The sequence below is a fragment of the Canis lupus genome, chromosome 3, assembly GCF_011100685.1.
Source record: "Canis lupus familiaris isolate Mischka breed German Shepherd chromosome 3, alternate assembly UU_Cfam_GSD_1.0, whole genome shotgun sequence".
In the NCBI taxonomy this organism is placed as follows: Eukaryota; Metazoa; Chordata; class Mammalia; order Carnivora; family Canidae; genus Canis; species Canis lupus.
In genome coordinates, this window is record NC_049224.1 from 36,139,738 (window position 1) to 36,154,645 (window position 14,908).

Genomic DNA, 14,908 nt, shown 5'->3' on the forward strand with positions numbered 1-14,908 from the left:
TTGCAGTTTAATTGCTTTGTGCATTTATTAGCTAATATTAATTCATCAAGGAGGGAACAAAAGCTCACAAACAATCACACAGTTTCACAAGACACATAGCAGGGAAAAAATGGACTTAAGAAGGATCAACAGTATCCTAGGGTCTTGGTGGACGCATTCCTGGGGGAGGTGGACCTGGGGGAAAAAAAGCAAAATTCCATGGGACCATTAGAAAAACAGCACATAAATATTCAGGGCCCCCAGCCTGCACCACTGCATAAAAGTGTATCCATTCACCTCTAATTCCTGGTGGAGGGGGTCTCATTCCTGGAGGGGGCATGCCTATAGGCGTCCCTCGAGCAGGCGGAAGCCCAATTGGTGGGCCCATAGGTGGTCTCATACCAGGTGGAGGAGCCATAATGCCTAGAGAAGAAAAAGGGTGGAAATAAGCTCAGCTGACAGAATAAAATACAAGATAATATTTAAAGAAATGGGTACAGATACTAAGTAGAGGGTTGAACAATTTCTCCTGGATCATTACCATGTAAGCCATCCCCAACTCAACAATCCACAGCATTTCACTAAAAAACTACTGTTTAAAAATGGGAAACATACTTTAAGCAACTGGTGGTACTTAGGTTGCTCCTTAGTTCAGTATCTTCTTAGAGTATTTTTAGCCATCACTTCCTGAAGATAATACAGTCTTTTCACAGAATCACCCCCCACCCACATATATCCTTAAGAACCAAATTCTTACTTCTTTTTTCAATTTCTTACCTGGAGGTGGTGTTGCTCGCCCTACAGGAGTGGGTGGGGTCCCCCGTCCTGGTGGGTATTGAGTTGGGGCCCCAGCAATGCTGGCAGTAGCAGCAACTGCAGCCGCTGCTACAGTTCCTCTTCCCTGTGGAGTCATTACCTGAGAAGGCAGGGTTAGATACGAAAAGGGACATTCTCACATTATTCAAACACAAAATAAGTGGTGGATACTGGGCCTATTAAATATGAAATAATTATAGCAATTTTGTACTTCTCCCATTATTTTCTTTTTAAAAATCTTGGCATACTAATATAACCTCCTAACACCCAACATGCCCTATTTTAATCTATTAAGTCCTTTCATTTTCTCAATTCTGGTTTACCCATCCATATTTCTCTTTACTCACCAATAGTGATAAGTTTCTTATCAAGGTGACTTTAAACTTTTCCCCTCCTAATGTGTATTTGTCCTTCAGCACCCTTGATAGCATATGCTGCTTACATAGAATAGGATGTACACTCAGGCTTTTAAATCTATTCAGCCTCTAGGCAATTTCTCTCAATAATATAAAACCTTCTCTCCTAGTTCCTCACCTGTTGGGATGGTCCCCCAACCCCTCGGACAGGGCCTGCTAATCCAGCAGGAGCCTGGGGAATTGGAACACCAGCTGGAACTCCTCTGCCAGCTGCCCTCCCAACCCCAGGACCTCCTGCAGCTCCAGCAAGTGGTACTCGAGCAATGCCAGTCTGAAACAAGAAAAATTAGTTTGAAATCAAATGATTTACTAATGTTAATAATCTTATTCCTAAAAGATTACTCCTTCCAACTATTTTTCCATACCACTTGCCTTGTAATAGTTATGAAGATCAAAGTAACAGACAGGTATGCCATAAAGGCATTCTACAGGTTCAATGTACATGTCAAATTTTGAGTACATATATATGAATCAGCCATTCCACCCATGTCTAGGTAGTACCTAGCACACAAAGTAATTCATCAGAAAGTCCTTAATCAACAAGTATAGAAAAATACTAACATTAAGTGCTGGGCACATTTTACTTGACAAATGTATAATTATTATGCTTCATTGTACCCTGATTTAGCAAACATTTAAAGTGTGGTATAGCCTTCCACATTCATTCTGTCCTGTCCTACATGTTCCTTACATCTTTGGGGGGTGGTCCTTCCACAGTCATGGAAACCAAGTTCTCTCCACGTAGTAACACGAGACCCAAAACACGCTTTTCTTCACGCTCTGGCTGCTTCGCATTCTTTGGCCTACAAATCAAAAGTAAACTTTGGTAAGGTAAGTTTAGATCACTCAATAGAAGATTTACAGTTCATTAACTATCAAAACAATAATCTGATGCCAAGATATCCTTGCTATTACTAAGTTATTACAAAACAAAAACAAATACAGTAACTCTAGACTCACTGACATCAGGGTAAATGGTGAAGTCCTTTTCCTACAATTTATTCCAGAATGTTCCCTCAATGTTAGACTACAGAGCAAGAGTAATTTCTTCATGAAACACAGATGTAAATGTAGCCAATGGAAGTAAGTTTTGTACATCATTCTTAAGTAAATCTGGATGACAGGCAACTAAAACAGTAACAAGAACAGGCAATGAGGTCATACCAAATGATAAAGAAAAAAAGGTTTTGAGTAATAGAGATGCATCTGTATTCTTGGCTTTACCACTTACTATATAACCACATGGAATTAAAAACAAATTTAAAAAAGAGAAACCTTGCATACAGTAACAACTGTCAGCAGCAAAAATCATACGTTCATGAGCTTTATACTACATAAGACAGATAAAATCAATTGATAATGCCATTTAACAATCCTCTCTAAATACTACCAGAGAATAATGCACAGTTTAAAGCATTATGCATGTGAAATTATCACCATAACTTAGTGAGAATAGTGAAACAAAGAAATCCATATGCCTAAAACTCTCATCAAGTATCTTCACAATTTTCAACATCATTGGGTTTATTCTATTTTCAGGAAAATTTTGGATTATGTAAAACAAAACACAAATATTCACCATCCTAGAATTTCTGAAATAATCCTACTTGATATATTGGGAGGACACTTAGAATACATGAAAAGGAAAGAGGAGGAATAGATTTTGAATTCTCTTCAAATTTGCCTGACAAGTGAAGTGAAGTCTTAAGAGTACAGCAGACAACTGATGCTGAGCATCACCTTTTTCTTCACATTTAACAAACCTAGGTGAAGTAGGCAAATTAAACTTCTGGACAGAACATCATTGACTGTGGAAATAAAGTAAATCAATCCAAGATCTCAGAGGTCCAGAGATACTACAATCACCAACTCAAATGCTCTGGAAAAGTCAACAGAGTGGAATGGAAGGAAGTAGGATGCCACACTAATATCCACCAATTTCTGTGATCTTGTTGCAAATAGTCATTGAGTAGCCTGTGAAAGGAAACTCCCTGGTCACAGGTATAAAGAGGGTAGACTAATGGTGTAAGGCACAAATACAGAGGTTATTCCTGAACAAATGAAATGGGCAAATCACAAAATAAGTGAAGTGGGTTAAGAACGGACATCAAATCAGCACTGTACATGATTATTTAGACAAAACAAGGGAGCATGCAAAGAAGCTAGCAGAACAAATGTTAGTATACTCCTAGCCTAGAGTATACTAATCATATCCCAAACTCCTCAACCATTAAGAGCAAATTATTCTTCTAAAGATTCCTTCAGCCTGAAGGAATGCTACAGAACCCAATCTGGTTTTTCTTCTTTATTTTTAGAACCTAACCTATTGACAACATTTCTTAACTTTTTAAATAAACATATTCTGGTACTCTGCTCATACCGTGCAGTTCTATTCTAAATTAAGTTCATGATTATGTTTGCAAAATTAGAAAAGTAGTAATAAACACAGTGACTCTAAGACAGAGGTTCTGATCCAATTCAGAGATGGTTCAAGGAGGATTAGGCAATAAGCTAGTCCTTCCATAGTTTCCTTCCTTCCCTTCACAATTACCGCCTATAATCTCTCAGTTCTATGACCCTCTTCCTCAGTCTCCCACTAACCAAACCTAGAGTGGTCTTACTTGATCTTCCTGAATTCATCACAATCGCAGAGGATCAAGTTCATATGCTTGTCAAAAGCCTTAAAGGTGCCAATGAAGATTCGGCCATCTTGCAAGATACATCTCATTCTATAGTCAATGTGCTGCAGCATCTTGCTGCTCTTTCCAACAGTCTGAAAGGAATAAGAAAAGCTGTCAGTCATTAACTTGCCTGCAATTGTGTTAGAACTCTCCACATCATGTCTTCCCTACTCTTTAATCAAGCCAAATTTGAGTTTCCTTATCATATCCTCCCTCCCATGTTTTCTCTAAAAATCCCTTTCAGTCTCAAGATACTGGACCAAATTTAGGACCAGGACATCTATATTCCTTTGCAGAACCCTCTACTTCTCAAAATGTCACCCTATGCAGTTTCCCATCATCCTAACTATATTTCTTCCCCAACAGATTCACAAATCTAGTTTCCCGTTAGTATTTTATCATTCTAATTCCTTGCCTTTCCCAATTTTAACCCCAAATACCACCCTCTTTCAGAACACTTGATCCTATGGACTATTTCTTTCCCCCAGGCCCCCAGACAAGCAGTGGAAAATTCCTACATCCATCAAAAACTTTCCAATCCCCATCAACCCAATGCAATTACAAAGTACTATTTAGTTCCCCAAGACCTTTATCGTAGTTACATCACACCCCACATCCCTTCCCATTCAGAATGTGGATCAGTGTTTCTCAAATATTTGTTTCATTTATCCTACTACGTCACCTTTTAAAAATACTTTTATCCTATGTCACTAACTCCGCTGAAATTTTAATATGCTGATAATACCATACCATACCTCTATTCATTTACTATAGTCCTTAGAAAGACTGCAAGCTATTTTAAAATCTAATATTCCTTGCACCTCTCAAAATTAGGTTTTTTTGCTAAATTAGGTTTTTTTGCCTTGGTATATCCCTCTTGTTGATAATACATGCTGTAAGTTATCTGAAGTTTAACAGAACCACAAAACTGATTAGGATGTTCTATCTCTCTACAGACTGCTTATTATTGTGTGTGTACTTACTTCTCAAGCTGTGAAGCACAAACCCCCTCTCCATTTTCTAAATAGACTCCATGTCTATTTTAACATAAGAATCCTCCATCCACAGGATGGTCCCTTACTATTGTAAATCATAACCAAAACTCTGTTCTGTATTTTCTCACATGTAAGATTCCTGTTAAGACGTTTTTTCAACCATTTTATCACTACAACAGGACAAGATATAAAACATCAAATAAGATTGATTCCTTATTTCTAACATTAAAAACCCAAAGATGCCCTACACACTATGGCAAATCATTATATTAAGCCCTTCTAGCAGTTTTTCACTCTTGTCTTAATATACATCTTACCATGGTTGCTGTTCCACCAAATCCAATGTCCAGTTAGGTTTCAGGATCCTTAAGACCTAAGGGAAGGCTACAGATAAAGGTATGATGCAGGTTCTCCTACAAACAATGCAAGCTTGGGGCAGAAGCTTCAAACAGTAGATGGAGCCTGTAGAGGAAAGCATGATCTAGCTGCACTGCAATCTACCATGTTTAAAAACAGGTAGACAACTTTTCATGAAAATCATTATAACAGACATGTTCAAAAACACTTCCCATTTTCTTTTTTTTCCACTTCCCATTTTCTTATACCCACTCAGTGTATACAAAATTTCATTATTCTCACCTTAATCTCCATATTTGTGCACCTAAAATTGACAAAGTTTATAAATAATTTTTGTTTTATACAGAAATTTTACAGGCCTCAAAATCACTTTCATTTCCCATTCCAAAAATGTAATCTTTTTTCTTTCCATTCTTATTTTAGGTGTAGCTCTTTTTTCTCTGGTCCCATGTCATCTCAATGTCAACATTTTACACACGTTTTACACATCTGAATTACTCCCCTCAGTTAGGAGTTAGGTTAAAACTTTTGCTTCTTAGCTAAAGCACCTAAATATTTTCAATTTCAATGACCCCCTGACTCCCTCCCTTGCCCCAGCTGAAATCTCTTCAAAATAATGCTACGTTATACACCATCATGTACCTGCTTTTGACTTTGTACATTAAACTAGAACACAAAACAACTGAATACCTTATGTGGATATATGGGGAACTTTCTTAGTCATCTAAAGAATATGCAATATTACAAAAGTGTTGTTCTTCCCATTATACGAATGAAAATGCTCGATGGCAAACAAACTGTCAAAACTGGAAAAGGGTCTCAAACTACCAATTATACTTATTTGAAAAGTAAACACACAAATACGACTTTAAAGAGAATTTGGCTCTATGCATAAAAGTAGCCCCATATCATAAGCAAAATCTGATGTAATTTTACTTTTAACAATACAGGTATTTCCAGTAAAATCTTTCTTCTATTTTCAATAGAAACACCTTTCAACCAGTGAAATACACTCGTTAAATAAATTATGAGTTATCTATTTCAAGATGTAAAATAAAATCATTTAAGCTGTGGTTGTGAAGTGTAACATCAAAACAAGAAGGTAAAAAAAAAAAAGGTAAAAAAAAATACAAGAAGGTAACGGATGTTTTGAGGATAGTTTTCCATGTGGAACTATAGAATACTAGATCAGAAAAGAACATAATAGCATGAAAGAAATGATTCACTTAAGGGTGTAAGATGTAGAGGTTTCCTTATAATTACAAAAATCTGATGGCAGTTAAATGCATTTGTAGGAGAACTGGGAGTATCAGAATGTCTAAAAAATAAATTCCTCACCATTACTCAGAATACCTCTTAAATTTTGTTCTCCAAATGCAAACTGCCATGTACGTTTTGTACATTTCTTTCTGAATGACAATTTACCTATATACATCCTCAACACTGTCCATACTTCTCTAACATTTATCTTAACTGTCTATAATATCTATTCACTTGCTGTTTCTCCCATCTACCCAATTTATGTCTTCAAACATACAATGACATCAAGGAGACCTCCTTTTGTAGCACCCAAAATTTGTACACAGATTTATGTTTTACATAAAACTGACATGTGATGATCTCCAAAGATCTATTCATACCCTCCCCATAAAAATGTAGTTTCTAACCCAAGCTCACATGACTAGTTTAAGGCCTATAATATAGATGTTCTGAGTCCTGACAGGATAATCTATAAAGCAGAGTCTAAATCCTTGTATATTTGTATATTTTTTAGATTAGCAATTTTCATTTTTATATTATATCTATTAAAATATAAAATCTTCAACAATCTATTGTAACAAAGTGGATTCTCTACGGAAATAAAAAGAAACACATAGAAACACAAATTAAATGGTAATCTGAAGTTGGTGGTGGAAACAGGGAATATATGTAAAGGGGCACGAGGGATCGTACTTTGGTAATATAGAGTCCCCAAATTACCTGGCAATGGTTTCAAAAGTCAGTAAATTTACAAAAAATTAGGTGTAGTTATGTAGTTAATGTAAAATATTTGATAAACTAAGACATACATTTTATGTGCAAATCAGAGTAGGGGTTAACTGGGATGGCTAAGAAAGATTTCCCTTAATGAATAGCACCTAAAATTTAGAAACAGTTTATCTCTTATCCCTAATACACCATAATCATGAACCCTTGTAAGGGAAAAGACTATCACTTTGCAGATTGATCAAATTTACCTCCATAGCAAAAGACAAAATGCTTCAAGAAGAAGAGCACAAGAGCAGGAACATAACACTGCACTGATTATATGGTTATGATAAATCTCCTCACATTAAAAAGCATTTAAGCAAACAAACGGCTCCAAGTCCCGAACTCAAACTTCCTAAGATTCCTCACAAAAGTTCTAACTTCTAGAAAGTCTGCACTTTAAAATGTTTAATCTTTATAAAAACCTAAGTGAAAAGATAAAGTGGTCAAACTTGGCCAAGATACATAATAGAACAAATGAGAAATCATGTAATAATGGGAATCTATTAGTGCTCATTTAAATCTGGTAAATATCACATCCTTAACAGAAAATGTAAAAGAAAACACAAATAAACAGAAAATATTCATCCACAAAACAATGCCAATTAAAACCACACACACACACACACACACACACACACCAATTTTCCATTTTTGGAACTATTTATTTATCAAAGGAAAAAAAAGGACAGCAAAGATGGTACTGAGAAACTGTGCTAATAAGTAATTATTCTGGATGGCAATTGACAGTGCTTATGATGCTGTCAGAAAGCAAAATAAAAGAACACTTAAGAGTCATACTAATATGTATACCCTACATTCCACAATTGGATCTTTATCCTAATAAATTTAAGATACCAAATATGTCTTTAAAATATATAACTAATATTTATAAAAGCATAGCAAACTAGAAAAAAAACAAGTACAAGGGAAAAGCAAATCATGAATAAACTATCATTTATTCATTGCAAGTGATAATTAAATGAGGAAGCATTAATGATATACATTTAAGTGGAATAAATACAAAATAAAATCATTTAAAGGCACGATTCCAACTAAAAAAAGCAAATGGGCAAAATGAAAGAAAATTCAATCTTGCACTGTGATTGAAACATGGATTTTAAAATCTTTGGGTTACTTCCCCATTTTTCTTGGATAGCGCTTGGATGCTTTAGATTTCTATAGTAAAAAAGAAACCTATATATTTTTTTTTCTTCTGTCAATTGTTAAAATGTCTTTTAAAACTCTCCATCTACATATATTCTTTAGACCTGATTCTTTAGGGAATCCCTGGGATGGTTCAGTGGTTTGGTGCCTGCCTTCGGCCCAGGGCTTGGTCCTGGAGTCCCGGGATCGGGTCCCACGTCGGGCTCCCTGCATGGAGCCTGCTTCTCCCTCTGCCTGTTTCTCTGCCTCTCTCTCTCTCTGTGTCACTCATGAATAAATAAAATCTTTAAAAAAAAAGACCTGATTCTTTAACCCAATTCTTAGACTGGACCTTTTTCTAGAAATTCATCTGGTTCCCTACTCTCTAATGTTTACTTTCTTTTTTTTTTTTTTTTTTTTTAAAGATTTTATTTATTTATTCATGATAGTCACACAGAGAGAGACAGAGAGGCAGAGACACAGGCAGAGGGAGAAGCAGGCTCCATGCACCGGGAGTCCGATGTGGGATTCGATCCCGGGTCTCCAGGATCACGCCCCGGGCCAAAGGCAGGCGCCAAACCGCTGCGCCACCCAGGGATCCCTAATGTTTACTTTCATATACCTTCCTGCCTATAACCGTTTCTCATCTTTATCTTCTATAGTTTTCACCATTCCCCAACTGTCCCAACCTGGTGTTTTCATCTTTAAATGTGGTTCTCTAAGAAAGAGAGAACTTGCTTTAAAAGGGAGAAGATAGTATCTCAGGCTTTGCCTGCCATTCAATCTGTCACAACCACTCCAGTCTGCTCCTGTAGTTACAAATACAGCTACAGACCATAGACAAAATAAAGTTACATGGCTGTGTGCCAATACAATTTCCTTTACAAAAACAGTGAGTGAGTTACTTTACTAACCTGTTCTAAAATAATCCTAGAAACTAGTGCTGTTAACTAGCACTTGAAACTAGAATAAATCATGATATCAGAAAATCAGAGGATTCTACTTACAGATCATAATATATAGGGATCCTTGGCTGGTTCAGTTGGTAATGCATGTGACTCTTGATCTCAGGGTCATTAAGTTTGAGTATCGTGTAAGTAAGTAAATAAATAAAATTATACTTAGAACTTACAAGAGGATATGAACTGCACAGAAGAGCCAAAAAAATTCCTGGTTAAAAAAAAATAGTCAACTATTCTAATATATTTAAAAATGGCCTTTCTCTGGGGGAACAGCTGGGGACAAAGATAAGATTCCACTGCTTGAAATCAATTCCAATGCCCCGTAATCAACTCCAGGTAATTACTGGAGAATCCTGAGTAAAGGATTCAGCAGGAGAATTTTTCTCAGAGAATCTGTTTTTCATCCTTTAAAACTCAAAATAGGGATCCCTGGGTGGCGCAGCGGTTTGGCGCCTGCCTTTGGCCCGGGGCGCGATCCTGGAGACCCGGGATCGAATCCCACGTCAGGCTCCCGGTGCATGGAGCCTGCTTCTCCCTCTGCCTGTGTCTCTGCCTCTCTCTCTCTCTCTCTCTGTGTGACTATCATAAATAAATAAAATTTAAAAAAAATCATTAAAACTCAAAATAGTGGCTATAAACAATCCTAATTATTGTGAGTTGAGGTTTAAGACACCAAAGCAGAAATAAAGAAAATCTAGAAGGAAACTCATCTATAAGCCCCCTTCCTCTCCTAGTTTCTAAAAAGTATATTAAACCCTTTGGATTACAGTCATTCAAATCTTAAAATTTTTAAAAATTCACATAAAACATAAAAAGACACACTGTAAATAAATCTACATCACATTGAAAAAATCCTGCATAATATTTTTATTACACTGTCAGCTGAATCAAACACATTGATACAGTGTCAGCTGATCCAAATACATTGTTGAAAATGAAAAATGAAAAAAAAGACAGAACAAAAAAGGTAAATTAGTAAACATGCATGGGAAAATATTTAGCTTATTTGATTATGAATGTGATGTGTATTTATCATTCAGTAGGCATAAATGATATATAATTAAAACAACCAATACAGGTAAAAGCGTATTGTGACTAGCATTCCATTTTCTCAAGGCAACACAGACTAATATTTTGTAAAACAATTTAGAAAATGTACCTAAGCTTATATTTCTAATTCAGTTTATTTTCATATCTGCATACCTGAGGAAATGATCCTAATCTGTTATTCTCAGCAGTTCACTGAAGTTTTATTGAAACTACCAGAAAAAAATGAAGTTTCTCACAAAAGTTAACTACAAAACATTCAATATTAAAGCAGTCATTTATATAATGCAGTATTTTTATACAATGTTAATTAGAAAAATCAATGGAAATTAGGTAATAATAAAACTACCTAAAAAGCATACACTACAAATGACTGAGAAAGTGCCAGCTTAAGAAGATCAAGGTTCTATTGCTTGCTTTTACTTTTTTAAACTTTCTGCGGGTGTGAAAGTTTTAAGAAAATGTGAAATATTTTTAAAAGATTTATTTTAACGTATCCCAAATAATTGACCTCCAAACACACCATTTATTTATTCCTAACCATGACTGTATCAGTTCTAACCTGGTTTTTCACTTGGATATTAGCTACCTGGATGTTCCAATACTGCTTTAACCACCTCTTGGTGTCTCAGCCAAGAATGCCTGTCTCAGTTCTGCCTGGAAATCCACCACAGGGACTTGCTGCTGCTGAGATCGCCTTGGGTACAGCTGACACCTATGACAAGAATACAATACGTAAAAAACAAATATAAGTTAAAAGAGTATTGCCTATATGGATAATAATAGAAAAGAAAATGTGGAGACCCTTACATTTAAAGAGAGCCTGAATTAAGATCACAGCTTGCTATTACCTTATGAAGAGACTATAACAGGAGTCTCCAATCTACACAGGAATGTGCAAGGAACAGAGGTACTATTGGGGGGATAGCACCCAAGAAACTTAAAAAGTTTTGTTTTAAAAAGCCCTGTGGAAAAACCATTAGAACCATATCCATTACTCATTTTCTAACCCTATATGGAAATAATTTTTTAGCCCCTAGCAAGGAGGTATTTGCTAAGTCAATTCCAGCAAGACATTAAGGCTATTGTTATCCATACTGATACGCTGATGAGTTACCACCTAAAACAAGGAACTACCAGAGCCCAAGTTTTTCGGATCTCAAACTATATAAACTGACTACCTATTAGAAGGGAATTCCAGATGAAAAGTCCTCAACATATCTCTTTGGATCAGTAATCTGGCTGTGAATCTAATTCTGAGAATGATGTGTTACTAGCTAACAAAGACAAGCATGAAAAAAAAAATCACCACCAATTCTGCCCTTGTTAAATGTATATGTGTATATATATGCATGTGTATATGTATAGAAATATAGATCTACACAGCAGTTAGATTTGGAAATGAGCCTGAAAAAAGGTTTATTGCATTATTTTAATACAGTTTTTAAATGACATTTTTAGTATTGTTATATAATAAAGAATTAGGTTAGACTTTGTCCAGGACTCCTGGGAAATAACCTCTAAATCCTTGAATTTACCAAGTGATAGAAGTATCTTCATTATTCTTGGTGAGCCCCTTGGATCATACTGGAGCTAAAGCTAACAAGAAGATTCAGGATAGGGGCTGGCAAAGCCAAAAAGACCAACCATGTGATTAGAGTGTGGGGCCTTGGACTTGACCTCTTGGGAAGGGATGGCATCAAGGGAGATAGAGTTCCTGGTCACATGATCAATGATTCAATCATTTTTAGTAATGAAACTCTAGTAAAACTTTAGAAGGCACCCAAAGGTCTAGTCAGTTTCCCAGTTGGTGATATATAAACACTAATGTGCTGAGAGTATTATCCGAAGGACATGAAGTTACAGATCTTGTCCTATGAATCTCTTCATTTGGCTTATCCTGATTTGTATCCCCTATAGTAAACTTAATAGTAAGCACCGTGTTTTTCTTGAGTGCTGTGAATCATTCTAGCAAATTACGGAACCTGAGGAAATAGTGGAAATCTTGAATCTATATCCAGCTGTTGAGAAGTGCAGGGGGCCTAGAAAATCTGGGATTTGCAGCTGGTTGGTATCTGATGAAGGTAATCTTATGGAGGGACTGTACCCTTAATGTGTCAAACCTGCACTAACTCCATTAAGAGTCTGAATTACACTGCTCATGCTTTCAAAAATAGCCCACTTTTATATAGGCATTCTTAGTCCAATCCTTTATTACCAAACGGTAACTGAAAGTCTGACTTAATCAGTTCTAAAAAGTGTTTCAGATAAAAAAAATTTTTAGTTTTTAAAAAGCTACTGGAGTGTTCCTCTTGTGTTTAACCTGAAACCCAACTGCAAACTAAAACTGGGAACATCGAATACAGTACACCTAACATTCATTTCATAAAATGCAGAATATAATTTAGAACGACATCTAAAAGGTTGCATAAAATAGACTCTCCAACCCCAACCTCCAAATTCTCTCAAATTTATAATACATCAAAAAACAGGAAAGGGGGCACCCAGGTGGCTCAGTCAGTTAAGGTCTGCCTTTAGCTCAGGTCATGATCTCAGGATCCTGGGACTGAGTCCATCAGGCTCCCTCATCAGTGGTGGTTAGGGGTAGGGAGAGTCAAGTCAGCTTCTCTCCTCTCTGGCCCCTCCACCTGCTTTTTGCATGCACGTTCTCTCTCTCTCTCAAAAAAATAAAATCTTTTTTTATACCAGTGAGTGAAAATTAACAAGACAAGAAACAACAAATGTTGGAGAGGATGTAGAGAAAGGGGAACCCTCTTGCACTATTGGTGGGAATGTGGACTGGTGCAGCCACTTTGGAAAACTGTGTGGAGGTTCCTCAAAGAGTTAAAAATAGAGCTACCCTACCACCTAGCAATTGCACTACTGGGGATTTAACCCCAAAGATACAGATGCAGTGAAAGACCGAGACATCTGCACCCCAATGTTTATAGCAGTTATAGCCAAACTATGGGAGGAGCCTCGGTGTCCATCAACAGATGAATGGATAAAGAAGATGTGGTTTATGTATACAATGGAATATTACTCAGCCATTAGAAATGACAAATACCCACCATTTGCTTTGCTGTGGATGGAACTGGAGAGTATTATGCTGTGTGAAGTAAGTCAATCAAAGGACAAACATCATCTCTTTTCACTCATACGGGGAATATAAAAAATAGTGAAAGGGATTAAAGGGGAAAGGGGAGAAAATGAGTGGGAAAAATCAGAGAGGGTGACAGAACAGAAGAGACTCCTAAATCTAGGAAATGAACAAGGGGTAGTGGAAGTGGAGGTGAGCAGGGGATGGGGTGACTGGGTGATAGGCCCTGAGGAGGGCACTTGATGGAATGAGCACTGGGTGTTGTACTATATGTTGGCAAATCGAACTGCAATAAAAAATATACCAAAAAAAAGGGAAAAAAAGTAATTCCCAAAATAAAAATGTAATAAAAGAATTATGAGCTCAAAAGAATAAAATAAACAGAGAAAATGGAGATATCATTAGCCTCATCAGTAATTTAATGTGCAAATAAATGTCTTGCAACTTTCCCACAAATAAAATGAGTAACAAAAATAGAAAACAAAATTCTACCCCCATCTTATAATAGCTTTGTAAAGAAAGCCTTATATTTAAGTAAAATAAAATGTAAGTAATATTAATAACAAATATTAACTTTCAAATTGACTTCTGTATCTTTGTTAATAGCTAATGCAAACCTGTTAACCAACTTTAAGCTAATGATAAATGAAATTATTATGCTACCTATGCTCTACAATTTATATAATAAGGTATTTACATGCAATGACATAGATCTCCAAGACATATTGCTGCAGAACAATAAATCTCATAGATGTAAGCAGATCAAAAGTATGCCTCTGTCCCTTCTTCCTTCCATGTGTGTATACAAATGAATGAATAGGAAAGGTCTTAAAGTACAGACATCTACATACCTGTAGATGATCTCTAGGCAGGGAAGGACAATGGAGGAAATGGACTGCTGGTAATTTGACGTAGATACTTTTTATCTCAAAGTTATGTTTTATAACATACATGCAATATACATGTACATGAATATATAATATTCATGTATTTTTAATACTTGTAGTTTTGGAAAATAAATAAAACAGCTTTGGCAAGGGAAGAAAAATGTTACCCATTGATTCTGTCAAGATACATGATAATAACAAAATACAAGATCCAATGAATACCAGTATGTGTCAGGTCATTAAAATGTTGGTATATTTTGCATTAAAGTAATCCTTCTGGAAAGCTAAATTTAAAAGTATGTAGGGGTGCCTAGGGAGCTCAGTTGGTTAAGTGTCTGACTCTTGATTTCAGCTCGGCGCATGACCTTGGAGTTGTAGGATGGTCTCCCCCATCAGGCTGCTTGGTGGGGAGTCTGGTGGCAACTCTCTCCCTCTGCCCCTCCCCTGCTCACTCTTGCACTCTTTCTAAAATAAATAAATAAGTCTTTAAAAAA

General features: G+C 36.2%; 2 protein-coding genes across 5 annotated transcripts in view; both read right to left on the reverse strand.

Annotated features, from left to right (window-relative positions):
* Positions 1-11,142, reverse strand: SNRPN (small nuclear ribonucleoprotein polypeptide N). Of its 3 annotated transcripts, XM_038532591.1 has the most exons (8): positions 11,017-11,081; positions 5,205-5,271; positions 3,833-3,984; positions 1,903-2,014; positions 1,330-1,482; positions 757-895; positions 277-402; positions 1-174 (listed from the first exon to the last, which is right to left on the reverse strand). In XM_038532591.1, exons 2-8 carry the CDS (start codon positions 5,205-5,207, stop codon positions 137-139), a joined length of 723 nt encoding a protein of 240 aa, XP_038388519.1. In that variant the 5' UTR covers positions 5,208-5,271; positions 11,017-11,081; the 3' UTR covers positions 1-136. The 3 variants fall into 3 exon arrangements, with proteins under 3 accessions (XP_038388519.1, XP_038388521.1, XP_038388520.1); XM_038532593.1 differs by lacking the exon at positions 5,205-5,271 and having other exon boundaries at positions 11,017-11,142; XM_038532592.1 differs by lacking the exon at positions 11,017-11,081 and having other exon boundaries at positions 3,833-4,003; positions 5,205-5,343.
* SNURF (SNRPN upstream reading frame) overlaps positions 5,210-14,908 on the reverse strand; it is a 19,964-nt gene continuing 10,265 nt past the window's right edge. Inside the window, exons 3-4 of one of the 2 annotated variants that reach the window (XM_038532594.1) lie at positions 11,017-11,142; positions 5,210-5,349 (exon numbers count right to left, since the gene is read on the reverse strand). In XM_038532594.1, coding sequence (XP_038388522.1) covers positions 11,037-11,142 — 106 coding nt within the window. In that variant the 3' untranslated portion in view covers positions 5,210-5,349; positions 11,017-11,036. Of the gene's footprint in view, positions 5,350-10,989; positions 11,143-14,908 lie in introns of both variants that reach the window. The other variant, XM_038532595.1, reaches the window with a different exon arrangement.